Raw genomic sequence first — 26,736 nt, forward strand, 5'->3', positions numbered from 1 at the left:
GTGTGTGGTCTGTTATAGGCTACTTTGGGGGACAAATTTCAAACTTAGGACCAGTTACTTGGGTACAGTTTGTCCAATTAGGGACAAAAGTCATGCCCCCAGTTGGGAGAAAGCTGATTTTTGGGTCAGTAGTTGAGGTTAGGGTTAGAGTAAGTTTCCAGGAAATGAATGTAAGTCTATGTAATGTCCCCAAAAGTGACCTAGGACAACAAATGTGTGTGTGTGTGTGTGTGTGTGTGTGTGTGTGTGTGTGTGTGTGTGTGTGTGTGTGTGTGTGCGTGCGTGCGTGTGTGTGTGCGTGTGTGTGCGTGGTGGATCTAGCCTGATTGCGCGCCACCACCACCACCTCCTCTTCATCAGTGCGTGTGCACGAGTGCCCGCAAAGCCGCCGCTGCTCCTCTCCGGGCGCGCAGTAGCATCCACAAACTTTGATGAGCTGTAACCTTCAGCGGGGCAACAAAACAAGCGGAGCTGCATCGTTACCGGGCAGGATAAACACATCTGGGTGCGTTCGTTAATTCGGGGGTGACCAAGGTGAGTAATCTGCGAGCTTCACATTGCAGAAATGTATGCGCGGTTTTTTTTTTTCTGAAAGACTGGAGCTGTGTGTGTGTGTGTGTGTGTGTGTGTGCTTTCGACTGTGTTTTGCATGATCTACAAGTGGCTCTGAAACCCAGGTGAAGTTTGTGCAGGTCTCATGTTTTTGCATTAATGTGATGATATATTTTTAAAATTTTCTATCCATTATTTAAGTGGTTGTTTCCACGCGGTTTTCTGGCTCGGTCCCTTTATTATTAACCGTTAAGGCTTGTGTAAGGCTTTTTTTTAAAAATCCATTCATCCTCTAAATTATTAATTAGGAGCTGTTTTCCAACCTAATAAACAGGTGTCAGCATGGAAAGCACTCCGGTTGAGATTTTCAAAGAAGACAATAAGTGCCTCTCCACGCTGATGGAGGACTGTCCGGTGAATTCTTCAGCCTGGGTGTCCGGATACTCAGAGAACCGCAATGTGACCCATGATGATAGCTGGGAACCGGAGAGCATGTCCCCCATCATCCCCATCATCACTGCAGTCTACTCCGTAGTATTTGTGGTCGGCTTGTTGGGGAACTGCCTCGTCATGTATGTGATCATCAGGTAGGGTCATTTTATTTTGGTAAACATATTCTGATATATTCTCTCTTGCATAACACCACAAAATGTGCACAATAATCATATGAGGTTATGGAAAGTTATGGTGATTTAAAGCATAGTAGTATAGTAAGTAGTATAGTAAGACTGTATCTTTTGGCACATGCAGGAAAGCCTTACAGGAATGCAGAAAACCAGCCAGCAGTATGTGTTTATTCACAGCTTCTGTAAATGTTGCTTGTCAATAAGCCACTGGCACCGACCCTTTAGTCTTTTACGGTGACCTTTAGGCCATCTGGTGCATGTCAGAGTTCTCCTCAGCGCCTGCGTTTTGATCTCGGATGCACTCAGGAGACAGGTCCTCCGGAGAAAAGAAGGCATGTTGCTCCGAAGCTCATCCAAATCTGCATGGAAATAGAAACATTTTTATTCAACTAGGGCAACATCCAAATGAGTTTTGTAGCCAGGAAATCCCAAGAGAGAAAGTTCAGTAGCATTTTGGCAAAGAAAGGGTTTAAAATCCCTGCTGTCATTACAAATTGGCTGACAAGTGTCCCAAAGGCTTCAAAGTACCCAATTTTATGAATCCAGTAACCCTCAAGACCTCCAAACTACAATAACAATATTTAATAAATCAGCCCTATTGTCTGGTGGACATGATATTAATTATAGTTGAAACCAGTGGTGCTTTATCACGCTGATAGCCTGCTTGCACCTCATTGGGCGTTATTTATGGTGTGTGAGAGCAACAAATCTCCTCCGATGTACAGTGAAATGCAGTAGTGCCATCCAGAATGCTTTGGTCCGTAGACGCAATTACCTCAAATCAAAGTGATTGCGTCGCCTGTCGGTAGAAGCTGATTTTATCACTTCAGTTTTTAGCAAAGACTCTATGTTTTACTGTTTAGTTGCTCTGTGGAGGGTCATTTTGGCAGAGAGAAAGAAGTGGTTTGTGGTGATTTAGCGTAAACAAGTATTTGAAATTACACTAATCCAAAAGCTTATAGAGTCAACAGAAGACAGTAAACAATAAGCCATTAAGAGCAGTACCTGGTAGTGCACCTTGTAGGCATAGTTTGTTTTGTTAAAGCTGCCTTAATAAATATCTTTATATTGACAATAGATAAAAATGACTGTGTGAAAGGTGTTGCTCGTAGTAATCAACCCACATAGCTCTCCACTTCCTCTCAGCTCTTTGGAGCATTTTAGCTTCTTTCAGCTCATTGTTTTGGTTTTACGGGCCACACTTTTAACTGTTTTGGTTCACTCTCACCGCTCTCATCAGCTTCCTTTACACCTGCAGCAGGCAGCCATTTTCCATAGAGAGAAACTTCAAAAATCCCTTGTAATGCTCCCTACTCAGCACCAAACAACAGAGAGATGAAGCTAACAACTAGCTGGTGAACATAGTGAAGCGTTTCACTGCTATAAAGCGAGATATTTCAAGCAAAACACAGCTAAGAGGAGAGTAAATATTGGATTTGAATTCTCTAGTTTGCAGAAACACGACTCCAAATGATTGCTAATGTTGCTCCATGTCTGCTTGATGTGCAGGCAAACAGGCGGTTTGCTACATTATGTCAATAGTGTGTTTAGCTTGTTGCTAAAGGCCCCATTTGCCTAAAAAAATCAATAAATACATTTTTTGAAGAATAGGTCAATAATGTTGGAAACACACTTATTTGCTTTCTTGCCAGGAGTTAGATGAGAAGATCGATACCACTCGATCCAATATGAGTGTGGTATCTTTCTTTTCATCTCGTCAAGACAGTAAATACAGTTAGCTTATTTCCCAAAATACCTGACTATTCCTTTAAGGCTTTTAATGTCTCAAAAATCCATAACCATCTTCAGCTCTGCAATGGTGTCATGTATGGTTTTATCCAAAGGTTTTACTGATGGAAAGAGAAAGAATTCAGGTTTGATTTTGATAAATCACTTTTCGAGGTCTTTGTCCAATAGCGACACCCTTTGATGACAATAAACAAGCACATGCTGCCTGGTGCTTGCAGGTCATGGTGGATCAAGAAATGTGGTTTCAACATTTTAATCATTTTTGTGTTTTATAATCATTCTAATATAGTTTACAACAAATATATTATTATAAAGTAAAAGAATGCATCACTGTCTGTGTTAATGTCAGTGCTTCATTATATCCTGTAGGCATCACCACTGGAAAAAATTAAAAACTGAAATTGAACTTTAAAATTAGACTTTGAAAAAGTCATCACGTAGACGGTTAATGTGATTATAATTTAATGAAGTGAAAACAGGTTGATTACGCACAGCCTGAAATCGGCAGTATACTATACATAACAATGAACTGCGAGTCCGAAAAATTGCATTACATATTCAAGGAAGCAGAGTGGACTAATGGCCAGTGTTTAATTGATAATGAGCCGAGCAGAAAGGTCTTCTACAGAGTCAGCCAAGCAATATACGTCAGCTATGACAGTCTGGATGGATGGTTAGCTCTGGTCATCTCTCTTCCTGGATATTACAGGACAACCTTGTGTTCTGCATGTTTAACAGGTACACAAAGATGAAGACGGCCACCAACATTTACATTTTCAATTTGGCGCTCGCCGACGCCCTCGTCACCACCACGATGCCCTTCCAGAGCACCGACTACCTGCTGAACACATGGCCCTTCGGTGAGGTGGTTTGCAAGGTCTTCATCTCCATCGACTACTACAACATGTTCACCAGCATCTTCACTCTCACCATGATGAGTGTGGATCGTTACGTGGCGGTGTGCCACCCGGTGAAAGCCCTCGACTTCCGCACTCCAATCAAAGCCAAGATGATCAATGTGTGCATCTGGATACTGTCCTCAGCCGCAGGGATACCTGCTTTTATTCTGGGTGGAACCCAGACAAACAGTGGTGAGGAACAATTCCTGAATAAAACTGAAAAGTTTCAGCCAATTTTCAGTGTTGGAGATTCACTTAAAGTATGCAGCAATAGTATTTTCAGAGCAGAAATATAGTCTATCAAATCATCTGTCAGTGCAGAGTTTTCCATTAGCCACACATCATGCATCATTCTTCCTGAATATAGATGATTTAGCACAAAAATGTTTCCCTTTTGAGTGCAGATTAGCTGTTCCATAACAGCTTGCTAAATTGATAGCAGAGAGGCACAGAGTGGAAATTTATTTGTGATGAAGCACAAGTCCACTTCATCACTTAATTCACCTTTTCTCCCCCCCCTTCCCTCCTGTCCTCCTGCAGACATAACAGAGTGTGCCTTACAGTTCCCGGAGCCGTACGTCTACTGGGACACACTGATGAAGATATGTGTGTTTGTGTTTGCCTTCGTCGTGCCTGTGCTCATCATCACCGTGTGCTACTCCCTGATGGTCCTGCGGCTGAAGAGCGTCCGAATGTTGTCCGGCTCGCGGGAAAAGGATCGCAACCTGCGCCGCATCACCCGCCTGGTGGTCGTGGTGGTTGCCGTGTTCGTGGTCTGCTGGACGCCCATTCACATCTTCATCCTCGTCAAGGCGCTCGTTAGCGTGCCCGAAACCACCGCCATCATGGCCGCCTACTTCTTCTGCGTGGCTCTGGGCTACACCAACAGCAGCCTCAACCCTGTCCTCTATGCCTTCCTGGATGAGAACTTCAAACGCTGCTTCAAAGACTTCTGCCTCTCAGCCAAATTGAAGGGGGAGAAGGTATCGGGGAGCAAGAAGGCCCCCAGCGCTGTGAGGGAGGCCGCGCTTCCCCTGGAGAATCCAAACGGGACTAGAAAGCCGACATGACTAGCAGTGGAACTGTCTTCAATTTCCCATATTGGAAAAGAAGACTCACATGACCTGGGCTTAACCCACGTCACGTCAGCAATGTAGACTGTAATTCTGACTCTATTACTGAAGTTGACTCCGCTTGTTTTTATTTTTAGAGGACGCGTCACTTGGGGGGTTTAAACAGTGCCAACATTGATATATGATTTCATTTCAGAGATCAAGTGAAAGTTACATGTTAGACATTGTATTCCATCTACTGCATTAATCCACAAAACGTCTCTACATGACAATAACTTAATCCCCTTAACTTCCCTTCTGCTGTGACTTTTCCCACTTTCATTCATGTATTTCCTCGTGTCAGCTGTGATAAAGATTGTGTATTTATAACTTCAACTTTGACTAGAAGACAGGTTTGTTAAGCACCAAAACAGCCCAAATGTGATTAAAATTTGCCTTTTACTGTATTGATTTTAAAGTCATTCTCTTTCCTAAAGAGATTATATTCCTAAAAAATAACTGCTCGTTAATTATATGGATTACAAGTATTCCTATGTGTGGAAAATTAGTGATATGTTAGTATCATAACGCCAAAGTTTCTCAGGAAATTGTTGATTACTCCATGGGGAAAGAAATTAATGAAAACTTTAATATTGGCAAGTTTCATATTTGTTGCATCAATGTTTTTTAGTTTTTATTCTCATTTAACTACATTCTGTTTATTCCTTTCTCCTTTTTTTGTTTATTCCTGTCATTTCCTGCTATAAATCTTTTGCCAAATGTGCCTTTTAACAGTCCAGGATAACACATGTTTGTAGCAGTGGAAAATGGTTACAGGAATGATTAGCAGATGGCTCAAACAGCACATCATGTATAATTTTTTATATATATATATATATATATATATATATATATATACAGTTAACATGTCGGTGGTATTTGCATGAATCACTGACAGCGGATATGTGCCAAAATCCTCTTTACGTCTGTGAAGAGTTTGAATTGTGCTGATTGATGTGAGAGAACTGACTCATGTTGGACTTTGAAGTTGCAAAAAAAAGCAACAGTTGGTTATATAAAAGCTATAAAAGTTTACCCATGATGAATGTTTTAAGGGGAAAATCCTGGACTTGAATGTGCTTTTAAAATTTGACAGAGGGCTCTCTATCAGCTTTGACTCTGGAGTTGTGTCCAGTTTGATAAGTTGTTCAATTTATGGTATATAATTCAATCACATGTGCTGTGTATTGCTTTTACCATAATACACATAGTCCTATTGAAATACTCATGCTATCGTTGTAGAGAAATATTTTAATCTGAAAACATGAGTCGCTGTTTAAACAAGTCGTGCACAGGATTAAATACAGTATATCATGACAGCTGTACAGTGTGATAGTATGTATACAATAACTTCTTTTGTACAGATGACAGAAAAGAAAAACTTTGCACAGACATCAATGAAATATACTGTATTTGTAGCATGTCAGTGATCATTGCTATGATATTATAATGCAGCATCAGCAGCCTATATGCTTGATGGACTGTGCTGTTGTAAACTATTTTGAATGTACTGCAAATATACTCTGTATTATATAAACATATGATTAAACATGGTATAAACTCATCTATATCATTAGAGAAGGACTTCTGCTAATATTAAAGTGAGTCAGTAAGAAAATCCATTTTCATAAACACTCGCAGTCTCACTTTAATGTCCCTAAACCAGACCTTTCTGGGTCATAAAAATAGAAATAGCGCAGAAGTTCCGTTATTAGACAACAAAGAGAGGAAACTACACTGTGATCAAGACATTTTATGTTCTCATTGCTTATTGTTTTATAATCTGCACCTGTATATTGGCTTTGTCTGCTGTCAGCCGCACAGAAGATGTATCGATCAAAACATCCTGTTTGTAAAGTGCTTAATATTAAAGCAAGTTTAACAAATGCACATTGACTCTCATCTTTTACGGAGATGATTTGTAAGCGCTCAAATGTCTTCCTGTCTTTGCTCTACATCATTACATTTGCATATCGTGCTTTAAAAGAGAAGAACTCTGCCTCACATTGTCTCACAGTTTGATAAAAGAAGAGCAGTTTTAGTTTATAGACAATATTCTGCACAGATATGGGTTTTTGGTGAGAGGTCAGGAGCCACTTGCGTCCTGATTTTGTGTTTTTTAGTGTAAGCCAGCAGCTCCCTCCAGAGGAAGAAAATAGCAAATACTGATCTGTCTGCTTAGAAAAGAAATCCTAAAACCTTGCAGAAGCTTCATTGCAGTCACATTTAGTGTTAACTTGATTAGCTAATTAGTAACTATTTGATCAACAGATAATGATCCCAATGTTCCAATTAGTTAGTCGCTTATCAAGTGAAAATAACAAGCATTAGTTGTTCATTGTGGCATCACAAATGCAAAGAATTAGTCACTTTTCTCCTCCTCATGTTGTTTTGAATGAAATATTTTAGATTAGATCATGGTGGGACTGACCTGAAACCTAGATTTTGACAGAGCGTCCCTCTACGAGACGGGGTCCTAAGAGCGGATAATAAAGTAGGAACCACCTGAAAGTCCTTAATCATGTCAGCGCTCGATTCCTGAAGTCCCAAACAGAGTTACAATTAATCACCACAAACCAGCTGCCACACATGGAGCTTTTGGAGGCCACTGGGGGTCTCGAGGTCTGCAGGTCTGGGGTCCATTTTCCATTTATTCTGGTTCAGTTAATGCTTTTATTGCCTACAAGTTTTCTGTTTTATTTTTAACATGATTTCTTTCTGTAAAGCATTTCACAGTTCAGTGCAGTTCGGTACAAATAAAGATTACTGTTAATGCTGTCTTTGAAGTTTGAAGTTTTGGTTGAAGATACATCTATCCCAGTATATACAGATGGATCCAAGGATAATAAGACAGGGAGCACAGGTTTTGCTTTTAGTAAACCAGCCTTATGAGTTTCTGTTAAGAAGAATATCAGATCATTTGTCAGTTTTCAAAGTCGAGATTATGACAACAGCAACAGCATTACAGCAGATAGAAGAGTTACAAACTGGAAAAGTTATTCTGTGCACAGATTCATGTTCTGCATTAATGTCACTTCACTCATTTATATCTCACAATAGGCAGGATATAGTTAATGAGATATATGAAACTCTGTACAGATTTAAAAATATGAATATTTTGATAACATCTATGTGGATACCAGCTCACAGAGGGATAAAGGAGAATTAAATTGTGGACACATTAGCAAAACAGGCACTGAAACATGAGGAGAAGAATTTCACTCAGTAAATCTGAAGCAAAAGGAACAATCAAAAGAAACATCATTAAAGAGCAGCAGCACAGTCGGGATGCAGCAAACACAGGACGACGCCTTTATGCAGTACAGCCCCGACGTGCACATAGCGAGGTCAGTTAAAAGCAGCACCACAGAGGAGAACAACTTAACAAGGCTGAGCGCAGGACACACCAGACTTAATAAAACACTGCCTTTAATAGACAAACATCCCTCAGGATTATGTGTCAAATAGATTATGTGTCAAATAGAGGAATCAGTGGAGCATGAAGTTTGTCACTGCAAAAAATACTCCAGAGAATGAGAATCATTAAAGAGGGAAACCAGGAGGGTTGGAGAGGAAGAGTCTGAAAAATTTATTTACTATCAGGTTAAGGAGCCTATTCCAGTATTTGAAAGAAATTAGGTTGATTAAAAGAATTAAGTTTTATTTTTCTTCTGTTTGTTTGTTTGTTTAAGGGGGCAGATATAACTCTGGTTCACACTCCAACATAGTAGGTGGCGATAATGCATTTTAACACCATAAAAAAGAAAAAAGAAGAATACAAACAACAAAAACAAAAACAAAGCACTGTGGAGAAAGCTCTTAAGTTGTTGTCATTACTAGATACAGATGGACGGCCTGAATGCTTGACCCCTACAGTGAGGGGGTCTGGTGGCTCTGTTATGCTTTGGGGGGCATTTTGCTGGCATGGTTTGGGACCACTTGTCCCCTTAGAGGGAAGAGTCACTGCAAATCAATACAAAGTTGTTCTGAGTGATCACCTTTATCCTATGATGAAACATTTCTATCCTGATGGGAGTGGTCTCTTCCAGGATGACAATGCCCCAATTCACAGGGCACAAAGGGTCACCGAATGGTCTGATGAGTATGAAAATGATGTGAATCATATGCTATGGCCTTCACAGTCACCAGATCTCAACCTAGTTGAACACCTATGGAGATTTTGGGCCGATGTGTTAGACAGTGCTCTCCACCACCATCATCAAAACACCAAATGAGGGAATATCTTTTGGAAGGATGGTGTTCATCCCTCCAGTAGAGTTTAGAGACTGTAGAATAAATGCCAAGGTGCACTGAAGCCTTTATGAGGCACTTTATGTTGGTTTTTCCTTTAATTTGTCACCCATCCATCCGTATGTTTAAGTTATTTTCAAATAGTCCTATTTTTTTCTTTTTTGTTATTATTATTTATGCATTTTCATTTAAGTTTTATTACTTTATGTCATTTTTATATTTGGTTTTTTTCTTGCTCAACCTGAGGCCGAAGATTTTTGATGATTAAAACATGAAAATGTGCCTTCTTTGTTTGTTTGTACTGTTTGTACTGTTGGGGGGGGCGTGGTCGAGGGAGTACCGATCACGTGACTCCGCTGACGTCACTGAAAGTCCGTCTCCTTCCTGGTTGTTTTCTCCAGCTGTTGACAGCGAACTAACGCGGCTTTCTCTAAAACATTTTAAAGTCTTTATTTTGCCGAAATGAATCGTATATTTGGCAGAGGGAAACCTAAAGGTCCACCGCCGAACCTGACGGACTGCATAGGAAACGTAAGTATGAAACTGGAACAACTTTTTGAGCTTTTGAAGTAAACAAAGATGGTTTCCTTTAGCTAACTGCTAGCCAACTTTTCTGGGCCGAACCAGAGGCCAGAGTTTGTCACGTTTAACTATAATTTTGTCTTAATGGACGTGAGCTTATACATTAATAATGTGTTACATTACATTAAAACCAGACGGGAGTGAAACAAAGGCTTTAGACTAAACGCCATGTTCTGGTAATATCCGTCGATAATCAAGGTATTTAAATCAGTTTGTGTGTCTGGGTAATGAGTCAGCTTTATGTAATTTTGAGCTGGAATTTGAGCCATTTGAATAACATACAACAGAAACTATGTCATGTTCATCTCAGTGACTTGACTGACATTAAACCAGTTATACTGGTTGCTCGTCTGGGCAGAGCTGCGACGCTAAAATTAGCTGTTATGGGAAAAGTAAAGGGGGAAACACAAATAATGATGCTTCGCATTAAGTTTTTTCACCACTTACACTTGTGAAAAAGTGTTACACATCGTAGCAAATAACTTTAACGCTGCTTAAACCCACTTTCAGATGTGTGAAACGTTAATTTTGTTTATGAAAACAGAAAAAAGAGCGATTTCACTGCTTTTTGTCCCATCCAGATCAAACCAAACTACTATACTTAGACTTGTCAAATCTTAATAATAATAGTAATCCAGTCCAGATTTGATAAGTCTAACTATACTGCGTTTTGATCTGGATCTGCTCATATGTGGTCTGGATGGGGGAAAAAGCAGTGAAATCGCCCTTTATTGAGTTTTGATCATTTTAACTGTGGCATTTTTTTCTTATTTATTGCCCTTACTCATGGTAAACTGTTTTTCAGTCTTATTGCCATTTATGTCTATTTGCTACGGTCCTACCTGCTCAGTATTAAGAAAAGTCTCAAGAAACCAATACTCCAGTATGACAGAGGACATTACAGAGTATCATACTACTGAGATTTATTCATTTTACAGTAGCTTTATTTTCTTATTTTTTGTGTCTTTTTTCGGTTTTCACAACTAGAATAAAGGTGTCACAAATCAGAAACTGTGTTTTAAAGTGTTTCTGGAGTCTCCTTGTTAATCTAGTCCAGATTTGACAAGTCCAAGTATAGTGGGTTTTAAACTTGACCTGCTGTTATGTGTTCTGGATGGGTAAAAAAAGCAGTTGAATCGCCCTTTTTCTAATTTCATAAGCAAAATAAAGGTTTCACAAATCTGAAAATGTGTTAAACAGAGTTAAGGCTTTTTGCTACGATGTCTAACACGATTTCATAAGTGTTAGTGGTGAAAAAACAGAGAATCTGCTGCTAAATATCATTATTTATGTCTCCCTTAACCCTGAAATGGAAGCTAAAAAACAGGAAGAAACAGAGGTTTTGTCATATTTAATGGTAATCAATGAGGCTACTGTGTTTGTGTGCCGTAAGGGACAGCCTACAAGCAGTTCATCAATTTGTATTGACTGTATTTAGTTTGTAACACCCCTATTAAGATGATTCAATGGCCAATGATCTACTGTCACACAAAAGTTGATGTTCTGTTCTTTTCTGCTTTAAGGTTGATGGTCGGACAGAGTCTGTTGACAAGAAAATTGCCAGACTAGATGCTGAACTTGTGAAGTACAAAGATCAGATGAAAAAGATGAGAGATGGGCCTTCAAAGGTGAGATTTTATGTCCAGTGCAGCTGTGAAATACTGACTGAAAATCACACTGAATGCTGAGATTCTAATCATTATGTCAGAGTATTGTTTGAAAGTGTCACATACAATGTGATAAGCTTTGTTACTCACAACAAAACAATACTTTCTTCTATACTTTAAGTATAAACATGTTTCTCTACAAAGCATTTTTTTTCATTTGACAACGGAAGCTAATGTTAAATGTTGTCTAAACACAATCAACTGTGCAAGAACATAAAATACTGTCTAAAAAATGGCAAAGTTCTGAATTCAATAAGAAAAAATCAAAGAATATGTAAAGATCAGCACAAATCTGACCAGACATTTGATGACAGTTTTGATAATTTGACATTTTTTAATACTACTGATGCATTTCAGTTGATACCAAAAAGTATTTAGGTTTGACTCCCAGCTCTGCTCATCATGTAGTTTTGTCTAGTTGATGTTTATTGTTGATCATGAGTTTGTGGTCTCAATTTTTTAATCTACTAGAACATGGTCAAGCAAAAGGCGATGAGAGTTCTGAAGCAGAAGAGAATGTAAGTCATTTTATTTCCTAAAGTCAGAGTGTTCATATTCTTAAACATGTTAAAAAAAACCCAAAAAACTATAAGCTTCAAATGTTTTTCTCATTATTTGCTAAACTTAACTTCATTCTCATCTCTTGCAGGTATGAGAGTCAGAGAGACAACCTCATGCAGCAGTCGTTCAACATGGAACAAGCAAACTACACAATCCAATCCCTTAAAGACACTAAAACCACAGTAAGAGACACGATTAGTGAACATACCAGACGAGCTGCATACTGAAGAAAACATGATTTGCTGCTAATATCTGTTTGGTTTTTTTTTTTATTAGGTTGATGCCATGAAAGTCGGCCTCAAAGACATGAAGAAAGCGTACAAGAACGTGAAAATTGATCAGATTGAGGTATTTCTGTTTACGTCTTTTGCAGATAGACGACCATTGTGATTAAATCTAATGTTGGTTATAACTAAGGATTGTTTATATTTTCTGATATCAGCAGATGAGAGAGTGTCACAGTAGATAACTGGGAATATGTTCCAAGATATAATAAATCCAAATTCTCTTCCCGATAAAAAAATTTCCCTGAGCACTCAGTAAAAGGACAATTGCATTAGAAGAAACTTACAACATTTTCTCTTTGCCACATTTTAACTCCTTTTTAAATACTTAGGATATTCAAGACCAGCTCGAGGACATGATGGAAGACGCCAACGACATCCAGGAGGCGCTGGGCAGAAGCTACGGCACGCCTGAAATTGATGACGATGACTTGGAAGCAGGTCAGTAAAGCATTTATCTGCCAGGACCTTATGAGGAGGTGACAGGCAGATGGTGCTGTCCTCCATCTTTAAAACCGCATAAGAGAGAGAATCTCTTCCAATTAGTTATTTATGGATTTAATTAATAAATTATAAATATTGTTTCTGCAGTATTATCCCTCTGCAGATGACAACAGTAAGGCAGAAGGCTGCACAGTAGATTTTAGTGCATATTAAAGACCAAATGTACATATTTGCTGTGTTCACAGAGCTGGATGCTCTGGGAGACGAGCTCCTGCTGGATGAAGACAGCTCTTACCTGGACGAGGCCTCCACAGCTCCTTCCATCCCACAGGGTCTGCCTGGCGACAAGTCAACCAACAGGGTACGTCACAGGTTTAGGATTCAGAGTTTGTCATTATTTAAAGACATTTTTGTTTGCACAGCATCTATTTATGTCTTTATTTTGTGTTCCAGGATGGTGTTCTGGTGGACGAGTTTGGCCTTCCTCAGATTCCTGCCACATAAAGGAGCAATCAGGACACTCGGGCTTGTTTTACATGTATCATATCCTTCTTTTTTTGTATTTATCCAACTAACACTCCGGGCCTTAGACCAAAGCATCTTCTGTCTGACAAATTGTGTAAACTCTAACGTGAAATCAGGTTTCTTAATTAAAAATTTTGATTATTCTTCTGTATGAGTGAGCTCATGTTATATGTATCTGAGGTGACTGTTGGAATCAGGATTCTCTTAACATTGTACAGTTTCTGCAGCGCTGTGCTGCCAAGAACAAAATAAATTATATTTTTCAAGCAGTCCTTAATTTTGTGTGATACATTGAAGTCATTAAAAAGTCATCATTTATACAAAAGATACTTTATTGTGAAGTTAAACATGTGGAATTGCATAATCAATAAATTAAACATTATTTAGGCAATGGCATCTTTAGTAAAAATAAATAATAATGATATCTTTAAGCTAGAAAAAGCTCAAGAGAAATAACGGCCCCTGATGTCAGATCCTCAGCGTACAGGTTATTTTCTATCATCACCAGCTCAGTCTGTAACTGTGAGGGAAGATTTTTTGGTGCAGATATTCCACCACACTGGTCTTGTTTCGCAGTTTTTCCATTTCATAGAACGGGATCTAGAAAAGACAAGATCAAATTTCAGGAACAAAAGATTATACCGGAAGTCAGAAAGAAATATGCAAAACAGACATAATGTACTGTGATCCTTCATCCTCCCTCATATACGAAGGTGAGGGTCTAACCTGCACGACTTCATATCCCAGAAGCCTCAGATGTCGCTGTTTGATGGCCTCTTTACCAAGTAGCTGCCTCTTGTTTGTAGAGAACCTCTTGGGTCCATCAATACAAAGAGCTATCCTGTCAACACATAAATAACAGTACAATGAGTTAAAACACATTTTTAAGATGACTATTGTGTGTTAAACGTAGTCAGGTAACATAAGTAGTAATCCTATATAATACATGAAAGCATTTACCTCTTGAAAACATCATCATCATGACTGGCAGGCAACACGTATCCCTCTTCGTCAAGCTTTATCTCCACATCTACAAGAACAAAAATAATTAAATATCAAGTAGGTATAAACTATAGGAAACATTCAGAAGAGAAGCAGCTGAGAGGATGTTACCTAGTGTGTAGCAGTATGGTGTCAGAACTTTGGATCCAAAGTATGAACGAGCACCGAGCAAATCCACTAGTCCGGTTTTCACTGAGTGGTACAGATGTGTGTCCACCGGTGTCTCCAGAGAATGTCCAGACATGAGGAAAGACTTGACGCGGTACTTGGGAAGAAGTCTGGGACCCTGACGAGACAACAGAGGGTGAAGGAGCAGGCGGGGACACACTAATACTGTAAATTCACAACATTCAACAACAGCTATTGGCAATGAACGTGGCTTCACCAGCCTCTCTTTGTTGACTGGATATCTGATGTCTTACACATAACTGCCCAAACACAAACAACATGATGCCACACCAAGATATTCATGCACAGGTATCATCCTATCTGACAGCAGATCTTTAGCTACAGTATGTGAAACATCTGCTGTAAATGTTAAGTAGACTCTTAGCACACCAAGTATCCTGGTTTTATTTCATTTGTACCCTCCAGATCTGACAAGATAGGTTTACAATTTTCCAAGTCTGTCCTAAAATATCAGGCAGGTGCCCAAATGAACATTGACACAGCCCTCGTCCTGTGCAAAAGTGTATTTGAAAGTTTATTTGAAGCTAATATGAGGCTTCAGCCGTCCAAATGAGAAAATCAAGTCAATATCTTTCAGAGTTACAGTCTTTTTAGTTCCAAATTCCCTCTTTTTATTACAATCCTTTCACTGCAGCTGAACAGGAAACACTGTCGAGACACAAAGAGGGAATTTTTTTTTACAAAAAAATCAAAAGATATCCACTTTATTTGACTAACTGATACAGATGAAGCTTCATATTGTCTTCAGACCAACTTTTAAATATATTTTTGCTCAAAATAAGAACTGTAAACTTTGGCCCCCATCACTTATACTGTAAGCACATTGGAAGGAACTTTCTAATGGTCAGTATGAACAGGAAGAATGATTACAGTTTCAGTGGTCATATGGACATGTGGCTATTGTGTTATTAAGACAGACTTGAAAAAATGTGAAACTATCCTTTAATTTGAGAGCTAACGAGTATACAATTACTGATATATGTATATTACAACAAAAGCTGATTAGTGCCACAAACTGGGGAAAAACACTGATAAGACTAATGTAGGTGTCTGGGAGAAATATGGCACACTGAGAGGAAGATTATGTGCTTGACATCTGGAAACCAGTTGTCTAATTGTCTTTTCCTGCATGAAGAACTGGGTTATGTTTAAATTAAAATATAATTGTATACACTGCTGGATATGAAAGGTGTGCATTTTTAAAAATTAATTTAGTTTTTGGTATTTGGATAGATTTGTTTCTTGATTCTGTTTTCAAAGGTTACGGCTGTCATGCTTTTTACTTTCTCTTGTAGTATATGTAAAAACAAAAGAGAAATATAAGGGAGAAAATGATAGAAAGGAAGGAGGGACAGGGTTTGCCACCTTTTACTGTTCAAAGATCTGTGATGGAAAGAGACACGCACAGTATGTGTATCAGACAATTAATGATAAAAACATTATTTTAAAAAAAAACACATCCTCATTAAACCTCACATACATAAAGGTGAGCTACACCAACTTCTCTGTAGACAGTAGATGTAGACGCTCCATCTGAATGCTTCAGTGCCTTTCAATTACTGCAACTGAAAAATCCTGCTGGTCATCTAGAAACCTGAGCTGCAGATGAACCCAACAAGTTCATATCTGTTTTCTATTGATCTAAAGTAATTCTGGGAAATGTAGGAAGTCAGTAAGATAGCAGGTTCAGGTTTCCTCACAAGTAACGGGAATGCACTGAACCTCACATACTGATGATTTGTTAAGTGGTATTCAGGAATCTTGATCTGGGTTGGAATTATCACTTTAATATCTAACTTGACACAAATAAAAGTTAAATACCTCATAGAAAGGACATTCTAACTTCAGCGTCATGTAGAGCTGAGTCAGCTGTGCCAGAACGATCCGGTCCATTTTAGTGCCTTCCTCTGAAACATAGATAAATGCAGAATGTACAAAATATTTATCTCTACAAGGGGAAATTTTTATCATGCATTCAGGATACGTGAATACATATCACAGGCGTCAGACAGGATGTTTTACCTTGCAGTTGCTGGAGGAAGTAACTGCTAAAAACTTTGGAAACAAAGTTAACAGGGAACCTCTCCACCAGGATGCAGGAGTGGAGCAGGCTGAGCAGCGTACGAGGCTGGAAGTGTGAGAAGCGTGTGCGCAGGATGGTTTCAACCTTCCTGAACACGTCGCCGGCGTTGGGCGGAAGGTAGCCCAGCTTCCCGAAAGACATGATCTGCCTGGCCACCTGGCTGGTGCTGTAGTCATCTGCTCGGTAAACAAAGCTCTCCGCGACGACGTCGAACACCGCCGGGGACAAGATGTTCCTCCGGCCAAAGAACTGCATCACCTTGGTTACTGTCTCTGGGTGGGAGGTGAAGGCCATTGTGGGTACGTACCTCTCCATCGCCTCCACAAAGTAATGATCACTGTGACCAAAGTGCATTAGTGCGCCGAGCACAAGGCTGAGCTCCTCATCAGTGAAGCGAGGTATATGCCGTACAGCCTGCTTACACAGACTGATCACGAGAGGCATGGCCTGGGTCTGATTCAGGGTCACGAGAGCACTGAGAAGCCCGCTGAAAGCAGCAGGATCCATACGGAAGGTGACGGTCACAGCGTGAGTGTGCATGGCATTCAACAGGTCTCTATATTTTCCGTCTTTACCCACACCACCCTGCAGAAGTCTATAAACAGCGACGAGATCTGCTAGGCTCCAATGGGTGGGCTCCTGCTTCTGGATTTGCTCCATCACCTCCTCTAGCATCACACTGCTATGACCCTCCATGGCCAGCCTCGCCTGGCCCAGAATGCACAGCTGCCCCACACTCATCTGCCCCCGGTCAAGCCTCTCCTGGCTCTCAGACACCAGCCGCACCATCAGTGTACTCCAGGGATCCAAGAAGAGGCGTGTGCAGGCCAGCAGAGCCGACACCAGCCCAGCGTCCGTCAGCCGCCCAGAGTCCTCCTCCAGCTGGGAGCACAGGGCCCTGATGGTGTCATTCTCCAGCACGGATGGATCCTTCAGGGAGTTACCCTCCTGCTCCAGGTCGGCCACACGGTGAAGAGCTGCTGCCGCCATGGTGTCAGACATGATCTCCACTGTGCGCAGCAGTTTGAAGACCTGCCGGGATGAGGAGCAGCACCCCAAACGCTGCAGGAAAGCCTGCTCCTCTATGGCGGTGGGTCGGTGCAGCTGGGTCAGATGCAACCTGGGAACTGAGTCTCTGTGGAGTCCAACAGAGCTGCTGGCGACGAAGGACGGCTCCCTGACGATGGTGGCCAGGCTCCTTACTCTGCAGTCCGGCTGAAGCTTCCGGCAACCCTGTTTTTGGATGCAGCGACTGGCTGAAGTGCACAGGCATGCAACACATGAGGGCTGACCTGCAGGGCTGGTACTCAGGAACCTGGTGGGGCAGACAGGTCCAGCAGGAGGGTAACGCTGAATCACCAACTGCCCGAGCAGCGGACGTCTCTGGATCAGCTTCAAAGCCATGAAAACTGGACTCCTGAGACCCAGCTGAAGAAAAACTTTAAAGACAAGAAAAAAGTTTTAAGGGTTTGAGACCAAACACATATTCACACTATGTAACAAAAGAACAGAACAAAACTACTGGCAATGAGAGTGCTCAGCTCGCTCCTTCTTTACTGTTTTTAATACTTTATTTACAATAAATTTTATAAACAAGGCAAGTCAACCATGATATTAAAAACCTGGACATGTATCTGACTAAAAGAAAACAAACAAGCAAAAGAAAAACAAACCCATGCAATAAAACTATTAAAAATAAGAAAATACATTTAAAAATATATAAATTGTAAATAATTCAACAAAAATAATACAATAAATAAAGATTAATTAACATTAGTAAGTCTTCAATTTAAATGAAAGACTATTACATTCAGGGTTCATTCATTCGTAAAGTTGTACAAATTTCAGCAGCTCTTTTGCAGATTTTTAAATTCATACACTTCAAGGATTTATAACGAAGGCCAAATTCGGTATAAAAAGATGATGGTTCATAAATTTGGCTTTTTTGTGTAAATAAGTTAATATTTTACTATTATAAGACTTGTGTTAATCAGCAGATTTTCTGATTTCTCTTTTTCATAACCAGTCTACACGTTACATCCATATGATTATAGTTCAACAGAGTTCAACATATTCACACATATATTGTTTTGTTTGAAACTTTCTTCCATTTGTTTGTAAAATAGTTGTCTGACCTCCTCCTTTACTGTTAACTAACTAACCTTGAAGCTGTTAGCTGACGTTAGCTACTTAGCTGCTAGCCTTGCAGAGTCGCCCCGCTATCCTGGTTGTTAGCGTGTCTAAAGGCGGACATTTAATCTCAGAGTGATAATTAAACAACAAATATCAAGACGAAACAGGCTAAAGCCATACCTGGAGCTTTCTGATGACGGCAAAGGGTCACAGAAAGTAATGAACAGTTACCGGGAGGATGCCGGCTGGTGCCATGATGCTAACGTGGTTCCGTAAGCATCGTGAGGTGTTCACGGAGCCTCGTAAATCTCAGCTTCAAACGTATGACTCAGAATAAATGACTAAACCTAGAAGTCCAAGAGATTTTTTATAGCACATAATACAAATACTGACGTTGTAAATACAACTAGCTGAAGATTAACCAACAAGGATCCCCCATTGGGGCAGAGATTGTTTGAACCAGTACAACATGAGGAGTTTTTTTGATACTTATTCATTTTTGCTATAAATACACCGATCTAATTGGGTTGAGAGCTGGTGACCTTTCATACTCATCAAACCATTCAGTGACTCCTAGTGAACGTATGAATTGGGGCATTGTCATCCTGGAAGAGACCACTCCCATCAGGATAGAAATGTTTCAGCATAGGATAAAGGTGATCAGTCAGATCAACTTTGTGTTGATTTTCAGTGACCTTTCCCTCTAAGGGACCCAAACCATGCCAGCAAAATGCCCCCCACAGCAGAGCCACTAGATCCCCTCACTGTGGGGGTCAAGCATTCAGACCTGTACGAGTTTTTCCTTTAATTTGTCAACCGTCTGTATATATAGACTATGAAGGATGATCTCAATAAATTCATAATGAGCATAAATTAAAACAGCAGTTGGCCATGAATATATGTTATAAAACCATGTTTCTTTAATAAAAACATGAGACATTATCAGTGAGTGATCTTTGGGAAACTGTTGACCTGCTTGATGAACCTTCAACACTGCAGCTTCTTGGTGACGTCACCTTTGTGAAATCCCAAAACTCCGGTGAATGCAGGTGTATCTCGCCGAGTGCGGTGGCGCGCGCCTGTAATCCAAGCTACCGGGAGGCTGAGGCTGGAGGATCGTTTGAGCTCAGGAGCTCTGAGCTGCAGCGGACTATGCCGATCGGGTGTCCGCGCTAAGTTCGGTATCGATATGGTGCTCCTGGGGGAGCCCGGGAACACCAGGTCGTTTAAGGAGGGGTGCACCGGCCCAGGTCGGAGACGGAGCAGGTCAAAGCCCCCGTGCCGCTCAGTAGTGGGATCGCGCCTGTGAATAGACGCTGTAGTCCAGCCTGAGCGATACAGCGGGACCCAGTCTTTTCACACTCTGCACACTTTACAACAAACACCTGTGACATCACACAAACATCAAACCTCATCTTTACATCTTACAACAGCTTCAGGTTCCAGGAACAAACCTCAGAAACCAAAACTGTTTAGTCTGATCACACTGCCTCCACCTGGAGAAGAGGAGCAACTACTATCAATCACACCAATCAATACAGCACCACAGATACACAGAACTGTAACACTAGAACTATATTGTGTTAGAACTATTTTTATAAACTATAACACAAGTTTTTCCAGTGGTGGAAGAAGTATTCGGATTCTTTGCTTAAGTAAAAGTACCAATACAGCAATGTAAAAATACTCCATTACAAGTAAAAGTCCTGAATGAAAAATCCTACTTAAGTAAAAGTACATAAGTATTATCAGCTTGATGTAGTTAAAGTATTGCAGTAGAGAGAAATCTTTATTGATCTGATTTATCGATTGGGACAGTGTGCAGTTTTTAAACAATCAAAACATCCCATTTTTAAACAATCAAAACATCCCTCTAGAAGAGTCCAGAGACTCATAGAATCAGTGCCAAGACTGACGAACACCATTCTTCAAAAAGATATTCCCTCATTTGGTGTTTTGATGATGGTGGTGGAGAGCGCTGTCTAACATGTCAGTCCAAAATCTCCATCGGTGTTCAATTGGGTTGAGATCTGGTGACTGTGAAGGCCATAGCATATGATTCACATCATTTACATACTCATCAAACCATTCAGTGACTCCTAGTGAACCTGTGAATTGAGACATTGTCATTCTGGAAGAGACCACTCCCATCAGGGTTGAAATGTTTCATCATATGATAAAGTTGATCACTCAGAACAACTTTGTATTGATTTGCAGTGACTCTTCCCTCTAAGGGGACAAGTGGACCCAAACCATGCCAGCAAAATGCCCCCCAAAGCATAATAGAGCCACCAGATCCCCTCACTGTAGGGGTCAAGCATTCAGACCTGTATCAGTTTTTCCTTTAATTTATCAAAAGTCTGTATATATAGGCTATATAGAATGATATCAATAAATTCATAATGAACATAAATTAAAACAGCAATTGGCCATAAAGATATGTTATAAAACCATGTATCTTTATTTAAAACATGAGGCATTATCAGTGAGTGATCTTTGGGAAACTGTTGATCTGCTTGATGAATCTTCAACACTGTAACTTCTTGGTGACGTCACCTTTGTGAAATCCCAAAACACCGGTGAATGCAGGTGTACCTCGCCGGGTGCAGTGGCGCGCGCCTGTAATCCAAGCTACCGGGAGGCTGAGGCTGGAGGATCGTTTGAGCTCAGGAGCTCTGAGCTGCAGCGGACTATGCCGATCGGGTGTCCGCGCTAAGTTCGGTATCGATATGGTGCTCCTGGGGGAGCCCGGGAACACCAGGTCGTTTAAGGAGGGGTGCACCGGCCCAGGTCGGAGACGGAGCAGGTCAAAGCCCCCGTGCCGCTCAGTAGTGGGATCGCGCCTGTGAATAGACGCTGTAGTCCAGCCTGAGCGATACAGCGGGACCCAGTCTTTTTACACTCTGCACACTTTACAACAAACACCTGTGACATCACACAAACATCAAACATCATCTTTACATCTTACAACAGCTTCATGTTCCAGGAACAAACCTCAGAAACCAAAACTGTTTAGTCTGATCCACACTGCCTCCACCTGGAGAAGAGGAGCAACTACTATCAATCACACCAATCAACCAATACAGCACCACAGATACACAGAACTATAACACTAGAACTATGGTTTATTAGAACTATTTTGTTATAAACTATAACACAAGTTTTTCCAGTGGTGGAAGAAATATTCAGATCCTTTGCTTAAGTCCCAATACAGCAATGTAAAAATACTCCATTACAAATAAAAGTCCTGCATGAAAAAACCTAAAGTAAAAGTACATAAGTAGCCTATTATCAGAAAACTGTAGTTCAAGTATTGCAGTAAAAGTAGTGGTTTGGTCCCTTGGAATAGAGACTGGTGACTGGCCATTAAGGCTTCATCAATGAAGCCTTAATGGCATCACTAATCACATCAAATGACCACTGCTGTCAACTAAGAACTGATAAAACCACCAGTGTGGACATCCTCCGTGATGTCACATAGCAGTGACATGACAGATGACGCCACGACTGACATAAAATAAAATGAAAGAGTAAAATAAACATCTGAAATTCAAATTCATTGATAGATAAAATATTTCTCACAACAACAGGTGGAGTTAAGGGAAGCTTGATTAAAGCCGATCACAACAGCTCCTCTCATAAGCAGCAGGCAGTTTAATGAGCCAAAAGTTCAGGAGAAAACTGTTCTTCCAAAGACAAATAATATACGCTTAAATACCTAAATATTACTATACAACCATGACAGCACCCCACATTTATACATTAGGCCAAATATGCTTTGGACATAAAATTTGAATTTGTGTTGCAGAAGACACTGAAGTTCCTGTCACCACCTGCAGTGTGCACATTGTTAGCAGACAATTAGTCTATAATATACAAAATATTACAGGAAACCAGCAGGTTTTTGTAAATATTTGTTTTACAGAACTAATCAAGTTTAAAACATTCCCAAATGGCGTCACTAATTTTACTAGGCTGTATGACCTGTAAACTATGTAATTTAGGAAAAAAATTGTCACAGAGTTGATATTGGATCATGAGGATGTCTTGTCATACTATGACTTTTTGAAGAATGGTGTTCATCCCTCCAGAAGAGTCCAGAGACTCATAGAATCAGTGCCAAGACTGACGAACACCATTCTTCAAAAAGATATTCCCTCATTTGGTGTTTTGATGATGGTGGTGGAGAGCGCTGTCTAACATGTCGATGTAGAAATGTTTCATCATAGAATAAAGGTGATGACTTAGAACAACTTTGTATTGATTTGCAGTGACTCTTCCCTCTAAGGGGACAAGTGGACCCAAACCATGCCAGCAAAATGCCCCCCAAAGTATAACAGAGCCACCAGATCCCCTCACTGTGGGGGTCAAGCATTCAGACCTGTACCAATTTTTCCTTTAATTTGTCAACCGTCTGTATATATAGACTATGAAGGATGATATCAATAAATGTATAATGAGCATAAATGAAAACAACAATTGGCCATAAAGATATGTTATAAAACCATGTATCTTTATTAAAAACACGAGGCATTATCAGTGAGTGATATTTGGAAAACTGTTGACCTGCTTGATGAACCTTCAACACTGTAGCTTCTTGGTGACGTCACCTTTGTGAAATCCCAAAACTCCGGTGAATGCAAGTATAGCTCGCCGGGTGCGGTGGCGCGCGCCTGTAGTCCAAGTTACCGGGAGGCTGAGGCTGGAGGATCGTTTGAGCTCAGGAGCTCTGAGCTGCAGCGGACTATGCCGATCGGGTGTCCGCGCTAAGTTCGGTATCGATATGGTGCTCCTGGGGGAGCCCGGGAACACCAGGTCGTTTAAGGAGGGGTGCACCGGCCCAGGTCGGAGACGGAGCAGGTCAAAGCCCCCGTGCCGCTCAGTAGTGGGATCGCGCCTGTGAATAGACGCTGTAGTCCAGCCTGAGCGATACAGCGGGACCCAGTCTTTTTACACTCTGCACACTTTACAACAAACACCTGTGACATCACACAAACATCAAACCTCATCTTTACATCTTAAAACAGCTCCATGTTCCAGGAACAAACCTCAGAAACCAAAACTGTTTAGTCTGATCACACTGCCTCCACCTGGAGAAGAGGAGCAACTACTATCAATCACACCAATCAATACAGCACCACAGATACACAGAACTATAACACTAGAACTATATTGTGTTAGAACTATTTTTATAAACTATAACACAAGTTTTTCCAGTGGTGAAAGAAGTATTCGGATTCTTTGCTTAAGTAAAAGTACCAATACAGCAATGTAAAAATACTCCATTACAAGTAAAAGTCCTGAATGAAAAATCCTACTTAAGTAAAAGTACATAAGTATTATCAGCTTGATGTAGTTAAAGTATTGCAGTAGAGAGAAATCTTTATTGATCTGATTTATCGATTGGGACAGTGTGCAGTTTTTAAACAATCAAAACATCCCATTTTTAAACAATCAAAACATCCCTCTAGAAGAGTCCAGAGACTCATAGAATCAGTGCCAAGACTGACGAACACCATTCTTCAAAAAGATATTCCCTCATTTGGTGTTTTGATGATGGTGGTGGAGAGCGCTGTCTAACACGTCAGTCCAAAATCTCCATCGGTGTTCAATTGGGTTGAGATCTGGTGACTGTGAAGGGCATAGCATATGATTCACATCATTTACATACTCATCAAACCATTCAGTGACTCCTAGTGAACCTGTGAATTGAGACATTGTCATTCTGGAAGAGACCACTCCCATCAGGGTTGAAATGTTTCATCATATGATAAAGTTGATCACTCAGAACAACTTTGTATTGATTTGCAGTGACTCTTCCCTCTAAGGGGACAAGTGGACCCAAACCATGCCAGCAAAATGCCCCCCAAAGCATAATAGAGCAGCCAGATCCCCTCACTGTAGGGGTCAAGCATTCAGACCTGTATCAGTTTTTCCTTTAATTTATCAAAAGTCTGTATATATAGGCTATATAGAATGATATCAATAAATTGATAATGAACATAAATTAAAACAGCAATTGGCCATAAAGATATGTTATAAAACCATGTATCTATATTTAAAACATGAGGCATTATCAGTGAGTGATCTTTGGGAAACTGTTGATCTGCTTGATGAATCTTCAACACTGTAACTTGTTGGTGACGTCACCTTTGTGAAATCCCAAAACACCGGTGAATGCAGGTGTACCTCGCCGGGTGCAGTGGCGCGCGCCTGTAATCCAAGTTACCGGGAGGCTGAGGCTGGAGGATCGTTTGAGCTCAGGAGCTCTGAGCTGCAGCGGACTATGCCGATCGGGTGTCCGCGCTAAGTTCGGTATCGATATGGTGCTCCTGGGGGAGCCCGGGAACACCAGGTCGTCTAAGGAGGGGTGCACCGGCCCAGGTCGGAGACGGAGCAGGTCAAAGCCCCCGTGCCGCTCAGTAGTGGGATCGCGCCTGTGAATAGACGCTGTAGTCCAGCCTGAGCGATACAGCGGGACCCAGTCTTTTTACACTCTGCACACTTTACAACAAACACCTGTGACATCACACAAACATCAAACATCATCTTTACATCTTAAAACAGCTTCATGTTCCAGGAACAAACCTCAGAAACCAAAACTGTTTAGTCTGATCCACACTGCCTCTACCTGGAGAAGAGGAGCAACTACTATCAATCACACCAATCAATACAGCACCACAGATACACAGAACTGTAACACTAGAACTATATTGTGTTAGAACTATTTTTATAAACTATAACACAAGTTTTTCCAGTGGTGAAAGAAGTATTCCGATCCTTTGCTTAAGTAAAAGTACCATTACAAAAATGTAAAAATACTCCATCACAAGTAAAAGTCCTGCATGAAAAATCCTACTTAAGTAAAAGTACATAAGTATTATCAGCTTGATGTAATTTAAGTATTGCAGTAAAAGTAGTGGTTTGGTCCCTCTGACTGATATATTATTATATATGACATCATTAGATTATTAATACTGACGCATCAGTGTTAGAGCAGCATGTTACTTTTGTAGCTGCTGGAGGTGGAGCTAGTTTCAACTACTTTATACATAGTTAGCTAGTTTAGTCCAGTGGTTCCCAACCTAAGGGTCAGGCCCCTCCAAAGGGTCACCAGATAAATCTGAGGGGTCGTGAGATGATTAATGGGAGAGGACAGAAGAAAAAACAAAGTTCGGATACACAAATGTGTTTTCAGTGTTTGGACTTTTTCTCTAATCTTTGATTTTTGGTGAAATATTGGATCATTTGAACATTTATTGAAATGAAACCATGTGAGAAGTTTAGAGGGAAAAATCACTATTTGGTGGAGCTGTTAACAACTCATAGACATCTGAAATGTGACCCCGACTACACACTGCTTTTTGTAAGACGTCAAAAGCCAAAAAGGTTAGAAACCACTGGTTTCATCTTTAACAATGTGTTGTATTTTAAAAGCTTGTTATATTATCCATTGTGTCAAATCTTCATCTGAAAGTAACTAAAGCTGTAAGATAAATGTAGTGGAGTAGAAAGTACAATATTTCCCTCTGAAATGTAGTGAAGTGGAAGTATAAAGTAGCATAAAATGGAAATACTCAAGTAAAGTACAAGTACCTCAAAATTGTCCCAAGCACAGTACTTGAGTAAATGGACATAATTTCTTTACATCACTGAGTTTTTCCCTAATTTTTTGAATGAACTTGGTGGAGAAAAAAGCTTTAAAATAAATTAAAATACTTTTCTAAAACAGCAAATAAAATATGTTCACAATGATTTGGGCAGGACAATCAGATTACAGAATATCTGGATCACAAACACTCAACTTTTTTTCTATCTTGTTGTAAGTTTGTTGTTGTGTGACTAATATGTGAACATTAAGGGTGTCGTGAGACAATCAGTTCATGGTTCAGTGCACATCACACAGTTCACAGTGTGACAATGAACTCAATATTTTTGTACAAATTTTTCCTTTAATTTGTCAACCGTCTGTATATATAGGCTAGACTATGTAGGATGATATCAATAAATTGATAATGAGCATAAATTAAAACAGCAGTTGGCCATAAAGATATGTTATAAAACCATGTATCTTTAT

At 40.3% G+C, this 26,736-nt stretch overlaps 3 protein-coding genes and 1 long non-coding RNA gene across 4 annotated transcripts; 2 read left to right on the forward strand and 2 right to left on the reverse strand.

The window, feature by feature from the left end:
* Window positions 1–174: 174 nt before the first annotated feature.
* LOC137173103 (delta-type opioid receptor-like) lies at window positions 175–6,822 on the forward strand. The gene is made up of 4 exons (XM_067577811.1): window positions 175–534; window positions 887–1,139; window positions 3,666–4,018; window positions 4,367–6,822. The coding sequence occupies exons 2-4, from the start codon at window positions 895–897 to the stop codon at window positions 4,894–4,896; spliced, it is 1,128 nt and encodes a 375-aa protein (XP_067433912.1). The 5' UTR covers window positions 175–534; window positions 887–894; the 3' UTR covers window positions 4,897–6,822.
* LOC137173106 (uncharacterized) lies at window positions 1,327–12,703 on the reverse strand. The gene is made up of 2 exons (XR_010925104.1): window positions 12,574–12,703; window positions 1,327–1,537 (listed from the first exon to the last, which is right to left on the reverse strand). It is a non-coding gene; the product is annotated as an uncharacterized lncRNA (long non-coding RNA).
* On the forward strand, window positions 9,552–13,529 carry chmp5b (charged multivesicular body protein 5b). Its single transcript, XM_067577812.1, has 8 exons — window positions 9,552–9,720; window positions 11,295–11,399; window positions 11,910–11,956; window positions 12,088–12,181; window positions 12,276–12,347; window positions 12,616–12,724; window positions 12,973–13,088; window positions 13,181–13,529. Exons 1-8 carry the CDS (start codon window positions 9,652–9,654, stop codon window positions 13,229–13,231), a joined length of 663 nt encoding a protein of 220 aa, XP_067433913.1. The 5' UTR covers window positions 9,552–9,651; the 3' UTR covers window positions 13,232–13,529.
* Window positions 13,530–13,563: 34 nt separating this feature from the next.
* On the reverse strand, window positions 13,564–18,964 carry fastkd3 (FAST kinase domains 3). Its single transcript, XM_067577810.1, has 7 exons — window positions 18,840–18,964; window positions 16,466–17,965; window positions 16,265–16,350; window positions 14,366–14,540; window positions 14,213–14,282; window positions 13,979–14,093; window positions 13,564–13,852 (listed from the first exon to the last, which is right to left on the reverse strand). The coding sequence occupies exons 2-7, from the start codon at window positions 17,928–17,930 to the stop codon at window positions 13,754–13,756; spliced, it is 2,010 nt and encodes a 669-aa protein (XP_067433911.1). The 5' UTR covers window positions 17,931–17,965; window positions 18,840–18,964; the 3' UTR covers window positions 13,564–13,753.
* Between the last annotated feature and the right edge of the window lie 7,772 nt (window positions 18,965–26,736).

This window comes from Thunnus thynnus, chromosome 21 (assembly GCF_963924715.1).
Source record: "Thunnus thynnus chromosome 21, fThuThy2.1, whole genome shotgun sequence".
NCBI classification, from domain to species: domain Eukaryota; kingdom Metazoa; phylum Chordata; class Actinopteri; order Scombriformes; family Scombridae; genus Thunnus; species Thunnus thynnus.

Coding starts and splice junctions, on each gene's coding strand:
- chmp5b (XM_067577812.1), top strand. CDS start 9,652: ATGAATCGTATATTTGGCAGAGGGAAACCTAAAGGTCCACCGCCGAAC. Junction 12,182..12,275: donor TTAAAGACACTAAAACCACA/GTAAGAGACACG, acceptor TTTTTTTATTAG/GTTGATGCCATGAAAGTCGG. Junction 13,089..13,180: donor GCGACAAGTCAACCAACAGG/GTACGTCACAGG, acceptor TTTGTGTTCCAG/GATGGTGTTCTGGTGGACGA.
- fastkd3 (XM_067577810.1), bottom strand. CDS start 17,930: ATGGCTTTGAAGCTGATCCAGAGACGTCCGCTGCTCGGGCAGTTGGTG. Junction 14,541..16,264: donor TAGAATGTCCTTTCTATGAG/GTATTTAACTTT, acceptor TTGTCTCGTCAG/GGTCCCAGACTTCTTCCCAA. Junction 14,283..14,365: donor ACCATACTGCTACACACTAG/GTAACATCCTCT, acceptor TTGTTCTTGTAG/ATGTGGAGATAAAGCTTGAC.
- LOC137173103 (XM_067577811.1), top strand. CDS start 895: ATGGAAAGCACTCCGGTTGAGATTTTCAAAGAAGACAATAAGTGCCTC. Junction 1,140..3,665: donor GTCATGTATGTGATCATCAG/GTAGGGTCATTT, acceptor CATGTTTAACAG/GTACACAAAGATGAAGACGG. Junction 4,019..4,366: donor TGGAACCCAGACAAACAGTG/GTGAGGAACAAT, acceptor GTCCTCCTGCAG/ACATAACAGAGTGTGCCTTA.